This window comes from Neophocaena asiaeorientalis, unplaced genomic scaffold (assembly GCF_003031525.2).
Source record: "Neophocaena asiaeorientalis asiaeorientalis breed wild unplaced genomic scaffold, Neophocaena_asiaeorientalis_V1.1 scaffold7, whole genome shotgun sequence".
NCBI lineage: Eukaryota > Metazoa > Chordata > Mammalia > Artiodactyla > Phocoenidae > Neophocaena > Neophocaena asiaeorientalis.
Genome location: NW_020185337.1, coordinates 3,891,046 through 3,906,027, shown reverse-complemented (window position 1 = coordinate 3,906,027; position 14,982 = coordinate 3,891,046). Strand labels below are relative to the sequence as shown.

Sequence of the window (14,982 nt, the reverse complement as noted above, 5' to 3'; positions counted from 1 at the left end):
CTTTGAAAAAAAAAAAAAAAAAACATTTTAGAGGACAGATACCAAAAGCAGCGCACCACCAAGGCTGCAGCCTTCAGCCACTGTCGAGCTGTGTCTCGGTGCTGCCACGTGTCTGAAGCCAAACTGCCCCTGGTTTCATTTCCCACGATATGGAATTTGGAACTTTAATAATTTTGTCTCAAATGGGGGGCGGGGGGTGGTTTTTTAGCCATAGGGCAACTTCCCTGCATTGAGGGTAGGCGCAATACCTAACAAAAACGGAAAGCACTTACGTTGTCCTCCGATTCCTCAGCGACTTCACAGGTTCCGTGCTCCGTCTGGACGTGGATACTGCCATGTGCCACGTGCCTTATTCCATACCCAGGAGCAACCCGCACTTCAACAGCACCAACCAGCCCCCGGAAGTGTTTGCCCACGGCCTCCACGATCCAGGCAGGTGAGAACACAAGCCCGTCCTCTCTCCTGCCTTACAGCAGGGCTGGGATTCACAAAGTGGGGAAAGAAGGAGGGTTTCCGGGCACGGAGCAGCTAAGAGTGGTATCCAAGGTTATGCCTCTAAAATTACACTGGTTCATTATCTTACCCAGTATTTTGCCCTCTTTCTTCTATTAATGTGTGAAGCAGATGGAGAAGGCAGATTAGACAAGGCAGAGGACAAGCTCACAGAGAAATATCGCCTTAACATTTTGGAGAGTTATTATTGGATAAACACTGGTGGACAGGTGTCATGATGAAGACTTTAATCTGAACAGTTCAGACAGATAATAAACTTGGTCTCCTTAAACCGCTCTAAATGCTAATTTCCTTATAAATACATTAAATGAGGATGGTAATAGCCACCTTGCAAGGATTCTGTAATGATTAAATACAGATCTATAAGTGAAGAATCAAATAGAGTATCTGACACACGTGATGGATTTTAAATAAATTATGGTTCTTATTATCATAGCTTCACTTAACAGATGATGACACAGTGTCATTTGGAAGGAATTGAGCTAAATGTTAACATTTTTTTACTTGCAAGAAATTACAAATACTAAAGGAATTCAGACTGCCTGTTTACTACAATGAACCATAAAGAAAGGACCGCTAAGAAGAATGTAGAATGAGACATTTGGGGTATACTTGAAAAATGCTAGGAAGTGTAATATAGCAATTCTATGATGAAAGCTTTATCTAATCTGTGGTCTGTTACTCATACTAAGAGGTATCTGGCCACATTTATTCATTTACTAGTTATTATTGCTATTTAATATTTACTGAGTGTTCACTACATGCAAGGTGAGTATTTCTCGAACTTTTTCTTTTTATAATCCCTCCTTGCCCTTCATCTCCCTTCCATCAAAGTCCAAGTCTACAGTTCATTTCCCTTTTGGCATCTCAGCAGATCTTAAAATCTGGGCGACAGGGACTACTTAAGGTGGGTTCAGGAAGTGGATGAAACTGTCACATTCCATTCCTAGAGCTCAGAACCCGGCAGATACCACCACAAAGCAGCACTTTGAAGTCCAGCAGCCTGAGTCACCACAATCCCACTGGAGCCTTCATGCAACCTTCCCGGGGGGTCCCGACCCTCAGTGTGAAAACACAGGGCGAGGTGCCTTACAGACCTTACGTGTGGCAGGACGCCTGTGCTGTGGAGTCTTACCTCTTCCCGTGATAGAGGGCTGAAAAGTCTGCCTCCCTCCAAGAGTATTTCAAGCAAAGGAGGATTTAATAAAGCAGAAAGGGAACTAAAATCATTATTGGCTGAAAGTAAAGCTGGCTCTTATTAAGCACCTTGGTGCAGAGTAGCAAGCCACGTATCACGTGCCCATCACCTGATTGATGACTGTCAGCCACCACTCTGAGGTAGCTGGCATCAGGCACCTCCCCCTGCCTTTTTTTAAAGACTTTCATCTTTAGATCAGTTTTCGGTTCACAGCAAAATGGAGCAGAAAGCACAGAGATTTCCCTGCCTCCGCACATACATAACCTCCCCCACCCAAGTGGTACATTTGTTACAATTGATGACCCTACACTGACCCATCATTACCACCCAAAGACCATAGTTTACGTAGGGTTCCCTCCTAGGGTTGTACATCCTATGGGTTTGGACACAGGTATAATGACATGGATCCACCCTTACAGTATCATACTGAGAAGTTTCACTGTCTGCGCTCTTTTTTATATGAGGCTAAAGGTTAAAAAGGCCACGTGGTTCTTGGTGGATTTGATATTCAGTCAGAGCTAGACCTCATGGTCTCCAGCAACTCCACCTTTGGGAGACCTGGCCAAAGGTCTCTTTGCTCTTTCTTTGTTAGAAACACAAAGCTTTTTTGGTCAGAGTTTCTCCATTTTCAAAAGAAAAGCAGTACAGGAAAAATTTCTCACCCTGTATGGACTTGGTTCCACCTTAAGTCACAGCAGGCCCGTGTCAGGATCCCTGCCAGACGTTGTATTCTGCGAATCATTGAATTAATGAGGACAAGAAAGTGACTGTGGCCACAGAACCACTAACCCACCTTTGGCAGGTCAGGCTAACATGAATGGGATCATTTGGAGTCAACAGGTTTTGTTTCACTGTCGTTGTTGCTTAAATAATTGCTGCATGTGACTCTTACATCTCTTAAGCCCCAGAATCTACTCTCAGATTTTCTTTTTAATTTTGTAATTTATTTAATAGCCCCAATGAATTTGTTTTTGTCATTAGTGTATTTTATTGGCCTAAAACAGTGATTCTCAATGGGATGACTTTGCCCCCAGAGGACATTTGGCGATATCTAGAAGCATTTTTGGGTTTCACAAATTAGAAGGAGGAGATCATGCTACTGACATCGAGTGTATGGAGATCAGAGATGCCGCTAAATATCCTATAGTGCTCAGAACAACCCCCTTTCCCCCCGCAAAAGAGAGAACTATCTGGCCTCAAATGTCCATAATGCCAAGCTTGAGAAACCTAAATACAGTGCAAGACTGTTTTCCAAATTTGTGAGAACTTCAAAAATGTTATTTAACTTCATTCTTCCCCCAACCCAAACTCCCCATACCTAGTCACTCATTGACTTCAACATTCAACAGACATTGAGCCCCTCTTATATTCCTGGGTTCGAACTAAGGAGTAGAAATACAGTGATAAAGAGGTCGGAAGTGGTTCCTGTCCCCATGGACTTTACAGTCAGTGGCTTAAGTCACAGAAATATTCTGGCCCCAGACTGGGGGGTGAACACAAAGTCAGAGTCCACGTGAAAGACCTCAATGGTTGTGGGGATCAGCTTTATCTTATTCCTTGAACTGGAGTGCATGCTTTCCTTCATTAGAGCAGCCCACACTTTAGAACGTAGTGATTCTATGTAAGAAACACAAAACTAATACTATAACTATTACAGGTTATCCGTGACTTATGATGGGGTTAAGTCCCGATGAAGCCATCATCAGTTGAAAATACCGTTAAGTCGAAAATGCGCTTAATGGTCCTCACCTACCGAACATCATAGCTTAGTCTAGCCCACCTTAAACGTGCTCAGAACACTCAAACCGGCCTACAGTTGGGCACAATCTTCTAACACAGAGCCTATTTGATGTTGAATATCTCATGTCATTTATTGAGTACTGTACTGAAAGCGGAAAGCAGAATGGTTGCAGGGGTGCGGAATCGGTGTCAGCGTATCGTTGTTTCCCCTCGTGATGGAGCGGCTGACCGGGAGCTGCAGCTGCCGTTGCCCAGCATCACGAGAGAGTATTGTACCACATGTCATTAGCCCGGGAAAAGATGAAAATTCACAATTGGAAGTATGGTTTCTACTGCATGTGTACTACTTTCACAGCATCATAAAGCTGAATCATCATTAAGTTGGGGACCAAGTGTTCTTGGTGTCGCACGTGTTGCAGGTGTGAATTGATGGTGCCGCCATTCTTACCCTTATACTTTACCAGCGTATTATACATGTGCTATTCCTTAACAACAGACTAACAAATGTTCTGAGTCAGTGTGTACATTCATAATGGAGGTAGATACCAAGAGAAATTAAGAAATACACTCCAGAGATCATGAAACTTCAGCAGAGTAAGCAAACAGGATGTTTCCTTCGGTGGTTTTTAGAGGTTCCAAACTAAATCGCCTGTAGGATCCTTGCCAGCCCACAAAGGATTCCTATGTCAGGAATCTCTGGTCTGAGCTTTGAAGATACCCCGGTTGGAATTCATGGGTGTCACCCCCATTTTGTCGCAGATGTGCTGTGGATCGACACCCCACTGACATAAACATCAATTTAACGATACTTTGCTCAGACTCCAATGGAAAGAACAGATCATCCGCCAGAATCCTACAGATAATTAAGGGAAAAGATTATGGTAAGTAGAGCATAATTTGTTGATTTGGCTTTCGTTTGGGCTTTGTTTTATTTTAATATATGAAGAGAAAAGGATTTCTGCAAAATGAGCATTTGGGAAAGCATCAAAATACTGGCCTAACCATGGTGAGGGCGTCAATTGCTCACTTTTTAAAGGTCCAGTACTGGACTCTTACAAGCTCTAGGGGTTCCATGTGGGTAATTACCTTTCCCATGGATTGAATGGTGCTCTGTAGGTCCAAAAAATTTAATGGACCTTCAAAAGTTAGCAGTTTATATTTTGCTCATCTGAGAATCGAGATGAATACCTTCTATTTATTTAATATATAAGGGAGAACTTGTCTTAACATCTTATATACAGAGGGAAAAAAACAACTGTTGAAGGTAAGAAATTTCTCAATACCCAACGTACTAGTCTCAGCAATTAGGAAAATTATAAGTGTTTCAAATAAGAATGTATTTTTTAAAGGTGTTTATTTTAGAGAAAACAAAGTAATAGACTTATAAAAACATGACTTATTTACCCAAGTCATGAAAATGGAATGTTTAGATCTTATTTTTAATAACATGATTACTAGAGTATTTAGAGATACATATTAAAATATAAAGTTAATATTTTTCAGTGTTTTTGTATATGCTCCTTTTAGAGGAAACAATATATCAAATATGATTATGATTCAGGGAATATAGTAGATGAAGATTATTAAATTGATGGCTTCTTCTACTTATTCATTCAATACGGATATTTACTTAGTACCAGGAATGAAGCAGCTGTGTTGGTTCATGTGGTATTCAGTTATTTTACTTTATTTTTTTTCAGGTATTCATATATGTGTGTGTGCATCTTATAACAGCCAAACCAAAGAATAATGTGGTTAGAAAAAAAATCTAATGAGTCACTAGCTTGTGGGAATTTTGGTTATATTTGTAGATTAAATTCTGCAATCACATTAATTGGGATTCAGCTGAAACTGGTTATAATATTGATGGCCTTACATTTATGTATTAAACACACAGCCACAGAATCCTTTTACAATGTGTATATATACACACACATATATGCACATACATGTATATACATACACACATGCACACACATATATGCACATACATGTATAATTTTATTTGTTAATTATACCTCGATAAATCAGGAAAAAAAAAAAGCAAATAGCCACATCCACAATGCTTGCTACCTGCCAGCTCCCGCAGTAAGCACTTTGCAAACTTCACTCATTTCATTTACAGAGAAACCCTATGTGGTAGGCGCTCTTATTGGCCACATTGTACAAATGAGGGAACTGAGACACAGAAAGGTTGACTGTCACACCACGTAAAGTGGCAGGATCTGGATTTGAACCTGACTCCAGAGTTCATGACCTTAGTCTTTCAGTTACGCTGCCTCTCAATATCCTGGTTATTTAAAACATATCTGTTCTACTTTTTATAATATCGTATTCACCATAATCACATGGGGTGGGGGAAGGACTTTAGAATTACTGTCTTTCCACAGAAGCTTTTGCCTAAAATACTTCCTGTTGATAGTGACTTATTTAAGTACGTAATAAGTAATTTTCAGATTAATTTGCAGCTGACTTTGTATCTTTTCCATTGCAACTGGCATCCCTGTATTCAAGTACATAATGACATGCCTGGAAAGACTGAGATACATGTCTATCCACATGTAATTCTGAAGGAATGACTGAAATAGACTTTGCTAACCACATAACTCTATAAACAGAACTTTTAAGACATTTTAAATGAAGATATTACTTGACTAAGTGACAGTGTTTTAAAATATGCAACAAATGTGGTTTTGAAGACCTTTTATGTACCATACCTTTATTTTCTTTAAAGCTTGAAGTTTTAAGCATTTTATAAAATTTGAGAGGTCTGGCTCAGTTTAGTAGGCATATGCAAAAGCATTTCTACAAAAAATTCAATATTAAAAAAATTAAGTATTTTTTAAAGTATTTTAGTTCTAAGGTCCATGATTTTGCAAAATACCAGATTCTAATGTCATTGAAAATTTTATACATCTTGGCAGTTATAATAACAACAAACATTTGCAGAGCATTTTTATTTCATTCCGCTATGCGTGGAAGCCCTTTACATTATATTTAATTACATTATATTTAAGCAAAAGGGGTAATTATTTTCACTAAATATCTACAACAAGGATCCATCTTATGCATCATGGAACACATTTCAGAGTTAAATTACTGTAATAGGGCTCCCCTGGTGGCGCAGTTGGTTGAGGGTCCGCCTGTCGATGCAGGGGACGCGGGTTCGTGCCCCGGTTCGGGAGGATCCCGCGTGCCGCGGAGCGGCCGGGCCCGTGACCCATGGCCGCTGAGCCTGCGCGTCCGGAGCCTGTGCTCTGCAACGTAAAAAAAAAAAAAAAAAAAAAAAAAAAAAAAAATTACTGTAATAATTGTGGTGTGGCCTACATTACTTTTCCTTTATGAAAATACGTTTCATTTGATCTAATGTTATGTTTATTTATTTCCAGAAAGTGAGCCATCACTTTTAGAATTCAAGCCATTCAGTAACGGTCCTTTGGTTGGTGGATTTGTTTACCGAGGCTGCCAGTCGGAAAGACTCTATGGAAGCTACGTGTTTGGAGATCGTAATGGGTAGGTTTCCTGATACCACAGTTTGATAGATCAAATGACATATCCATTGATTATTGGGCAAACCATCATAAAATATTCAAATGATTGCCTCCCTTTGGAAGTCAGGTGTGGGACACACATATATATTATTTACTTTTAGTTCCACCATGTTTGGTGGGATAATTTAAGAACTTCCTAAGAGATGCTTTTTAAACAGACTTGATCAAATTCATAAAATAATTTTTAAGAGCAGAGAGGTCTTCAGATAGACATTTCATATTATTTAGAGTCTTCCCTTCATCCTTAACATAAATTTACCATGATCATGAGTAAATTGAAAACTGTGGTTTTACATGAGTTGTATAAATATTTTAAACATTATCTGGAAGGCTAAGAATTTTTGCTTTTGCCAAACTTTTGGGACTTTTGGCAACAGACCTTAATTTGTCTCTATTCATAGGAATGCTACAAAATTAAATTTTAGCCTAAAGTTTAGAGGTCACATTGTTGATAATTATAAGAAACTCTGTGATGAAACCCAAAATAAGAATCTTGTTCCCCGTGTCACTGGCATTCAGGCCATATGGCAGAGCTGATATGCTTGGTCGCTGAAAGGAACTAAAAAAGAGTACTGACCCCATGATCTTCCCCCATCCCTCTCTCTGATTAATAGCACAGCATGGAGTCTAGTCCTGGAGAGGAAGTATCATTCCCTGGATGAAGGGGAGGGCTTTTCTCAGACTCAGGTACTTTTAGTACCCCGCCTCCAAACAAAATACTATCTTAAGTACTTTCTCTTCACATGGGAATTTCGGCGTATTCACACACATTATGGGCTATATTATTTTTCCCTTTAGAAGCCAGGTCTGTGGCACAACAATTATTTATTATGAGTTTTATTTTAAACATTTTATTGTGTTTTTCAGGCAAAAGCATATTTTCATCGTAGGTTTCTGGTATGTTTTGTTGTAGGAATTTCTTAACCCTCCAGCAAAGTCCTGTGACCAAGCAATGGCAAGAAAAGCCACTCTGTCTTGGCAACGGTGGTTCCTGTAGAGGTTACTTTTCAGGTCACATTTTGGGATTTGGAGAAGACGAATTAGGTACTGTACAAACTATTTCTGTTAAGTTCCATTCTCAATCTTTGCCCAAGAGGCTCTGTTCTGCTCTGAAAAATAAGTATAACAATCTCATCCTCCATTTGTTGGAAATGTAACCTACAGCAAAGAGGACCAACTCAGTATTCTCTTCCAATAAACTTTCTCTGGGGGTCTTTAAACCTTATTCCCACCCACGCCACCAGAAATATGAAAGTAATAAAGCAGAAAACTGGGAGTCGGGAACAAAAGAGAATTTTTGAGTCTGAAGACAGAAAATTTTAAATGTCTACTGATATTTTTGATGCAGCTAAGTCATTTGTTTATATTCTTTATCTGAACCTTTGCACTTACCCATGTCTCTTGGAATAAATTAAAATTTGTTGGAATCTGAATGTCAATTTTTTTTTTGCGGTACGCGGGCCTCTCACTGCTGTGGCCTCTCCCGTTGCGGAGCACAGGCTCCGGACGCGCAGGCTCAGCGGCCATGGCTCACGGGCCCAGCCGCTCCGCGGCATGTGGGATCCTCCCGGGCCGGTGCACGAACCCGCGTCCCCTGCATTGGCAGGCGGACTCTCAACCACTGCGCCACCAGGGAAGCCCCTGAATCTCACTTTATCCCTTATTTTTTTGCCCATCGAGGCATGAAATTTGTCCAAGATAATCCGACTTTGTAGATCTGCTTTCCAACAGAATGGAAATTATCTTCTCATTGATAATCTCTAGGATAACATACAATTTATTTGTTGGTATGTTATCAAAATGTATGCAGCTTACCAAGCAAAAAGAAGTTGATATTGGAATGTTATCAATCAAAGGGTGAAATGCTACCAATTTTAAATTTCAGAGATAAATGTAGTTTTCATAATGATTCCCTTTAAAGAATAATATCCAAACAAACTATGGCTACCATGCTCCTTTAGCCTTGGAGATAAATTTCTAGGTGTTAAGAAAGAAAAGTTGTGTTTCTAGCTAAGTCAGAATTATTAATAATTTTTAAATATTTTTTTATAAATTTATTTATATTTTTGGCTGTGTTGGGTCTTTGTTACTGCATGCGGGCTTTCTCTAGTTGTGGCGAGCAGGGGCTACTCTTCGTTGCGGTGCGCGGGCTTCTCATTGCGGTGGCTTCTCTTGTTGCGGAGCACGGGCTCTAGGCTCGCAGGCTCAGTAGTTGTGGCTCGCGGGCTCTACTCGCGGGCTCTAGAGCGCAGGCTCAGTAGTTGTGGTGCACAGGCTTAGTAGCTCCGTGGCACGTGGGATCTTCCTGGACCAGGGCTCGAACTCGTGTCTCCTGCACTGGCAGGCAGATTCTTAACCACTGCGCCACCAGGGAAGTCCCTAAATCAGAATTATTTACTCTAAACACGCAGATTTGGTTTTCCTACATCAAACAGAGAATTCATCAGAAATACATCCATGCCATTCACTTAGGTTACCAAGGGACTCAGACAAGTTTCCTGAAACACAACACACAGATTTCAAAGCCGCAGGAATATAAGGATTCAAAAAAAAAGAAGTCCAATCTATCTTTCTCTTGTTCTAGCATTGAAAGCATCTTGCATTGAATTTTCCCTTGAAATTCTCCTACCCCATTCAAATGAACCAGAAAGATACCTTTTCTCGCTTAAATCTTCTGTAATTGTAATTTAAACGTCATTGGCAAACTCTGATTTTAAAATATAAATTAGGATCACGTTGTTTGTGGCAGAGTTAGAGGTGAGTATTTAGAACCATTTTGATGAATCATTTTGATTTCCCCAGACCTTACTGCCAGTGACTCACCATCATTCATCCTATTAGCATCACCCCCATTAAAATATCCAAATATCTGTCCACACTTAATACAGTGTTGGGAGGAGAACCAAGAAATGAAGCATATACAGTTCTTACTGTCCAAAAGCAACAACATAGTGTATATTTCATAATTAAAAATAAATAGACTTTCACTCTTTAATGCAAAACTCTTTGGTTTTTAATTAAGAGCCATATAAGAAAGTGAGTTAGAGCTTTCATTTTTTGAAACAAAAAGTGTTGAGAGTCTTTTTTCTATGTGTGTGTGTGTGTGTTTTTAACTATAAAATTAGGATGGGTTTGTTGTAAGGACTAAATGCGGTAAACTACATAAAGTACTTGAAATAAATATGATTTTTTTAACTTACATTCCTTTGCCTTTTAACGTCATTTTTATTTTTTCTGTTGTGTCTGTGTTTTTAATGTAAATCCCATAACATCCTTTCCAGAAGTGAGAAAGTAGTAGGGTGTGCTTAATACACAATAATAAAATAGAAAAGGGACATATAGACTAAATCAAGACCTATTTCATGAATGAGAACCCTAAATCAAGACCTATTTCATGAATGAGAACCAAATATAAATTTTAAAGCCTTATAAACATATAATCATAAATACAGCTTCTAATTCCTTATTCATGTGATCAGTTCTATATATTGAATTATATGGAAGGAGTGGTAATAAACGAGAGCGGTTCTCTCCTAAGAGGGTACTCCATCTGTTGTAGTTCATTTTCAGGAACACAGCCTGGTGTCAGGAATCAGAGACATGGAGCTGGGATTGAGCAGAAGGGTCTCTCTCTCTCTCTCCCCCCAGCTATTTATTTAAATGTATTTTGTTTAAAAAGCTAAAAATTAAAAAGGAGTACCCAATGCCATCTGGCCTCAAATTATCAATTAACAGTAACAACTTGGTAACCAAACCTTTGAATCTTGGGTGGAATAAATAAAGATAAAACTTGCCATTCTACACTCGTTCTACAACTATTTATTGAGCACCTATTCTGTGCAAAGCTCTGTTCTAGGAGTTGGGGATACAGGAGCAGATAAAGAGATAACAATCTAAACTGTTTTCATGAAATTTACATCCTAAAGGAAGACAATAAAAAATTTTTTAAAAAATATATTGTACATTAGTTGGTAATAAGTGCGTAGGAGGCAAATCTAGTTGTAAAGAGGGATAGAGATGGCTAGGAGTTGGGACAAGTGTACTTTTAAATAGAACAGTCAAGAAAGATGATATCTAAGCACAGACATGAAAGGGGAACAATGCATCTAGTGGTGGTCTACTGACAGGAGCCTGAGATAAGATGTGGGACAGATGCTGAGGCGGGAGGAGCCTGGGACACCAGGGGCCTGTGACAGGAGGCTGGGACAGGAACCTGCCTTGCATGTCCAAAGTCAGGAGGTGAGGCTAGAAACATTGCAGATGGGGTCAGAGCAGTAAGGGGGGGACATTGTAGGCCCTGTCAGGACTTACCTTTGCTGGGAGAGAGATTAGATGCCATTGGAGGGTATTGAAACAGAGGAATGTGATCCAATTTATATGGTCTAACTTGCCTTTTAAGGAATCTCTGCGACTGGTATGTTGAGAATAAACATAGAAGAATAAGAGTAGAAACAGGGAGACCAGTTAGGAGGCTGTTGCCATCTTCCAGGTGAGAGATTAATACCTGCTCGCACTGGAGTAATAGTGAGATGTGGGGAGAAGTGACCGGAATTTGGATGCACTCAGACAAGTGATCTTCTGAGGATGCATGAATATATAATATATGTATATACATACCTACATACACATACATATATACATACGTATTATATATATATAATAATCTGCTAGGCAAAAGAAGGTAAGGCTTTGTAATACTGTGAATTAACATTGTATTTCTCTCTTCATAGGTGAAGTTTACATTCTATCAAGTAGTAAAAGTATGACCCAGACTCACAATGGAAAACTCTACAAAATTGTAGATCCCAAAAGGTGAGGCTTTTTTAAATATTCCGTTAAGTCAAGTAATATTCTCTTAGTTATTCCAGTGCATTCAAATTAGTGATGGAATCGCAATTAGCCCTCAACAAAGATGAACATTTCCGCCCTGCCCATCTGCTAAGTGCTCTCCTGAGAGACCCTCAGTTCCAGTCTCTGAGGCCTAGACTTGAACACCCTGAACTTTAAAGGCCTTATTTCGATCACGTTCATGGCATCTTTGCTGTCATCTGAAAGCAGCATTATATTTGTGGAATCAGGGTCCTCACTTAAATGTCCGAGGAGGACCCTGATGTATGAGGCAGCGGCTTCCGCTCTCTTGTTGGAAGCAATAAACCCTCCTTTCCTTTCGAGAAAACCAGGAACATTCTGGCAGACCTTAGTATGCTTAGTATGACTTTTGTTAGGTAATCAGGATAAGTTATTTCGGCAGCTCAACATTGGAACCTCATTTTATAACTGGATGCTCACAGCTTCTGTGACTAAACAAATGAAAACTGAAGAAATATTTTGTTACTTATTTCGGCAAAAGGAAGATGTGAACGTTTTAATCCTTTAGAGAACATAATGATCCCTCTCCAGCTCTTCTCTACCCACCCACCCAACTTCAACACACACACAACTTTCAAATTATCCTGAGCCATCATTCGTCAGTTGTTAATTTCATGGATAAAATCAGAACTCTCAGAAGCTGCTAAAATTATATACTGTCAAATAGACATTAGCCATAATTTTAGAAACAATTATTATAGGACGTCGGTATCTTCACAAATAACGACTACTGTGGAACGCCAGTAGTGGTCAGACCCTAGCTTTGCCGTGCTGTGAATTTCCAATTCTTTCTATGCTAACTTAGCTTCATGAGCCCACTTGCAAATTTAAATTCCCAAATTTCAAGTCCCTTTTAGGAGAAAAAATTCCGATAATCTGCAAAGTTTACTAAGAGCATTCATTTAATTCCACTTTTAAAATATCTGTAGGTTATAAATTGTGTATGTTTTTCTGAAAAATTCACTGACTAACAAATGGAGATTCTTGTTCTTTTTCCATACCCTAAAACACTATCTTTCCTGAGAAAAATATAGGTTGACATTGGTGCTGCAGAACAAAAAGAGACCAAAAATGGTCTCTCTATGATAGAAGGTATCACATACACCCATCTATCACACAGTCATAATGACAGCTTTCCTTCTCTATTTAACAGTACACATTTTCTTTCACAGTAAGAGAAGTACCCATCCACACACTGTAAGGGTTCTTTTCTTCCTTGAGTGTGAAACCAGTGTCCTTCTGTGAGAAGCAAAGTAATGAATGGAAAATAAAACATCAGACACTCCGGTGCTTGTTGAAGGTGGCAATATTAAGAACAAAAGTCAAACCAGTGTTAATTCATAAAATAGCATTCTAACGATTCAGAACGAGGGCTACGATTTCACTCAGATCTATTGCCATTAGTTTCAAAATAGCCATTGTTATTCCATTATATTTGTCAAAGTTGATGTGCTTTCGCAAGCTTTCTGGTAGTGTTATTAATTCTCACTGCTTCTCACAGAAATGTTTCTCTCTTCCTCTGGATTGTTTAGTCTGTTGGTGGTGAGTTGAGGTGAATTTTACACCTTCAGTCCATTATTAGTGTCTAATTACCAGGGCCGCCATGAGGGACCTTGGCTTTGTGATCATGGGGCCTCCTCTCGTAGGGTGGTCTCAGAGTGACATACCTGAAAGGCCTGACTTCTCATTATGGTGTCTGTTTCTGGTGAGTCGTGTCATGCGTGCGGCCAGGGTTAAGATGTGTGTTTGGTTTTCAGAAGGTGGGGGGATTAACAGAGTCCCAGAGACACAGTCCTTGTACACAGGCCCAGGCATACATTTCAAAATTAAACTGACTCTAAGAAAACAAATGTTTTCATAAACATTTGTTGGGAGCCTCATGCTGTTTCGATTTGGAAGCCAACGTTTGCTATTATAGTAGTTCTCCCCAGATGAGTGGAAGTTCTATATAAGCAGACACTTCTTAGTATATGTGAACGGGATTATTTTGGAAACACGAGCTAATTACTAACCTAGCTGTGTTCAGGATGTCTGCTTCAGAGCACAACTGTTTTCCTAAACTGTTTGAGGAAGAAATTGAAGAAAGAGCCTCATCAACGGAAAAAAATTATACACAGACTTTTCTTGTTACATCAAAAAACCTAACTCAAATGAAAATCTTAAATGAACTGTATTCTTGTGGAAGAGCCCCAGACTTGTTAGAGTGTTTTCAGAATGAATTTCAAACATTCAGTTGACTCATGACTCTAAAAGAGAATAACTACAAATCATAACATTTTTATATTCTGTATTATGTATCATGGACGTTACATGCCTACACACCGTAAGATTTATGTTTTTTCTCTTTTTTCCTACACACACACACTCACATATAAGAAAAATGAGGGAGTTTTGAAATGATATGTAATATTCTTTGGTCATTTTGACAAAGGCAGACGAGGTCCCAGCATTACCAGCTCAGTCTGTAAGGGCAATCTGGTCTCAGGCTATATGTTACATAATCATTTACATAAGTTTAAAATCATTTACAGTGGGCATCCTTCTCAGAAAAGGATGGCAAGATAACCTGTTATAAAAAAAAACAAATACCATTGTTTGCAATCAAAAAAACAAAAATTCTATGAGAATACAACCAGCTGTCTCTATGGCTTCACTAGAACTCAGGAGTTTGTAAAGGAAAAGCGTAAAAGGGAGGAATTTTGCCTCCCTGTTAGAACAGGGATACCTTCAGAAGTGGAAGAGTCTCATTTCATGGCAGGGTGGAGTTAGAGGCGAATCAGTACAGTCAATCATTCAGCTTGCTGAGTCCCCCAAAGCCTCAAGTACTGGGTTCTGCATGCCCTGGTCTGGGATGCTGCTTCAGCCAGCAGATGTCAAGGCATTGAGGACAAGAGCTGGACACTTATTTCAGTCTCACTTAGTAGAGCCATCTGAAGCCTGTCAAGATGAGGATCTATCCTGGCAGGATAGGCAGTCAAACGGTCTTGTCTCTGAATCTTCCTTAGTGTGGACGCTGCATTGTGGCACCATACTGTGCTCCTTCGCCTGTCAGTAAAGTACAGGTCATCATTCTGCCTCTGCTACATTTCTGTAGAGCGCTGTGAAGATAAT

General features: G+C 39.5%; 1 protein-coding gene across 1 annotated transcript in view; it reads left to right on the top strand.

Annotated features, from left to right (window-relative positions):
- Window positions 1-14,982, top strand: part of HHIP (hedgehog interacting protein) — an 89,684-nt gene that overhangs the window by 58,955 nt on the left and 15,747 nt on the right. The window contains exons 7-11 of the mRNA XM_024736154.1: window positions 293-436; window positions 4,211-4,332; window positions 6,841-6,964; window positions 7,916-8,046; window positions 11,733-11,814. Coding sequence (XP_024591922.1) covers window positions 293-436; window positions 4,211-4,332; window positions 6,841-6,964; window positions 7,916-8,046; window positions 11,733-11,814 — 603 coding nt within the window. The remainder of the gene's footprint in view (window positions 1-292; window positions 437-4,210; window positions 4,333-6,840; window positions 6,965-7,915; window positions 8,047-11,732; window positions 11,815-14,982) is intronic.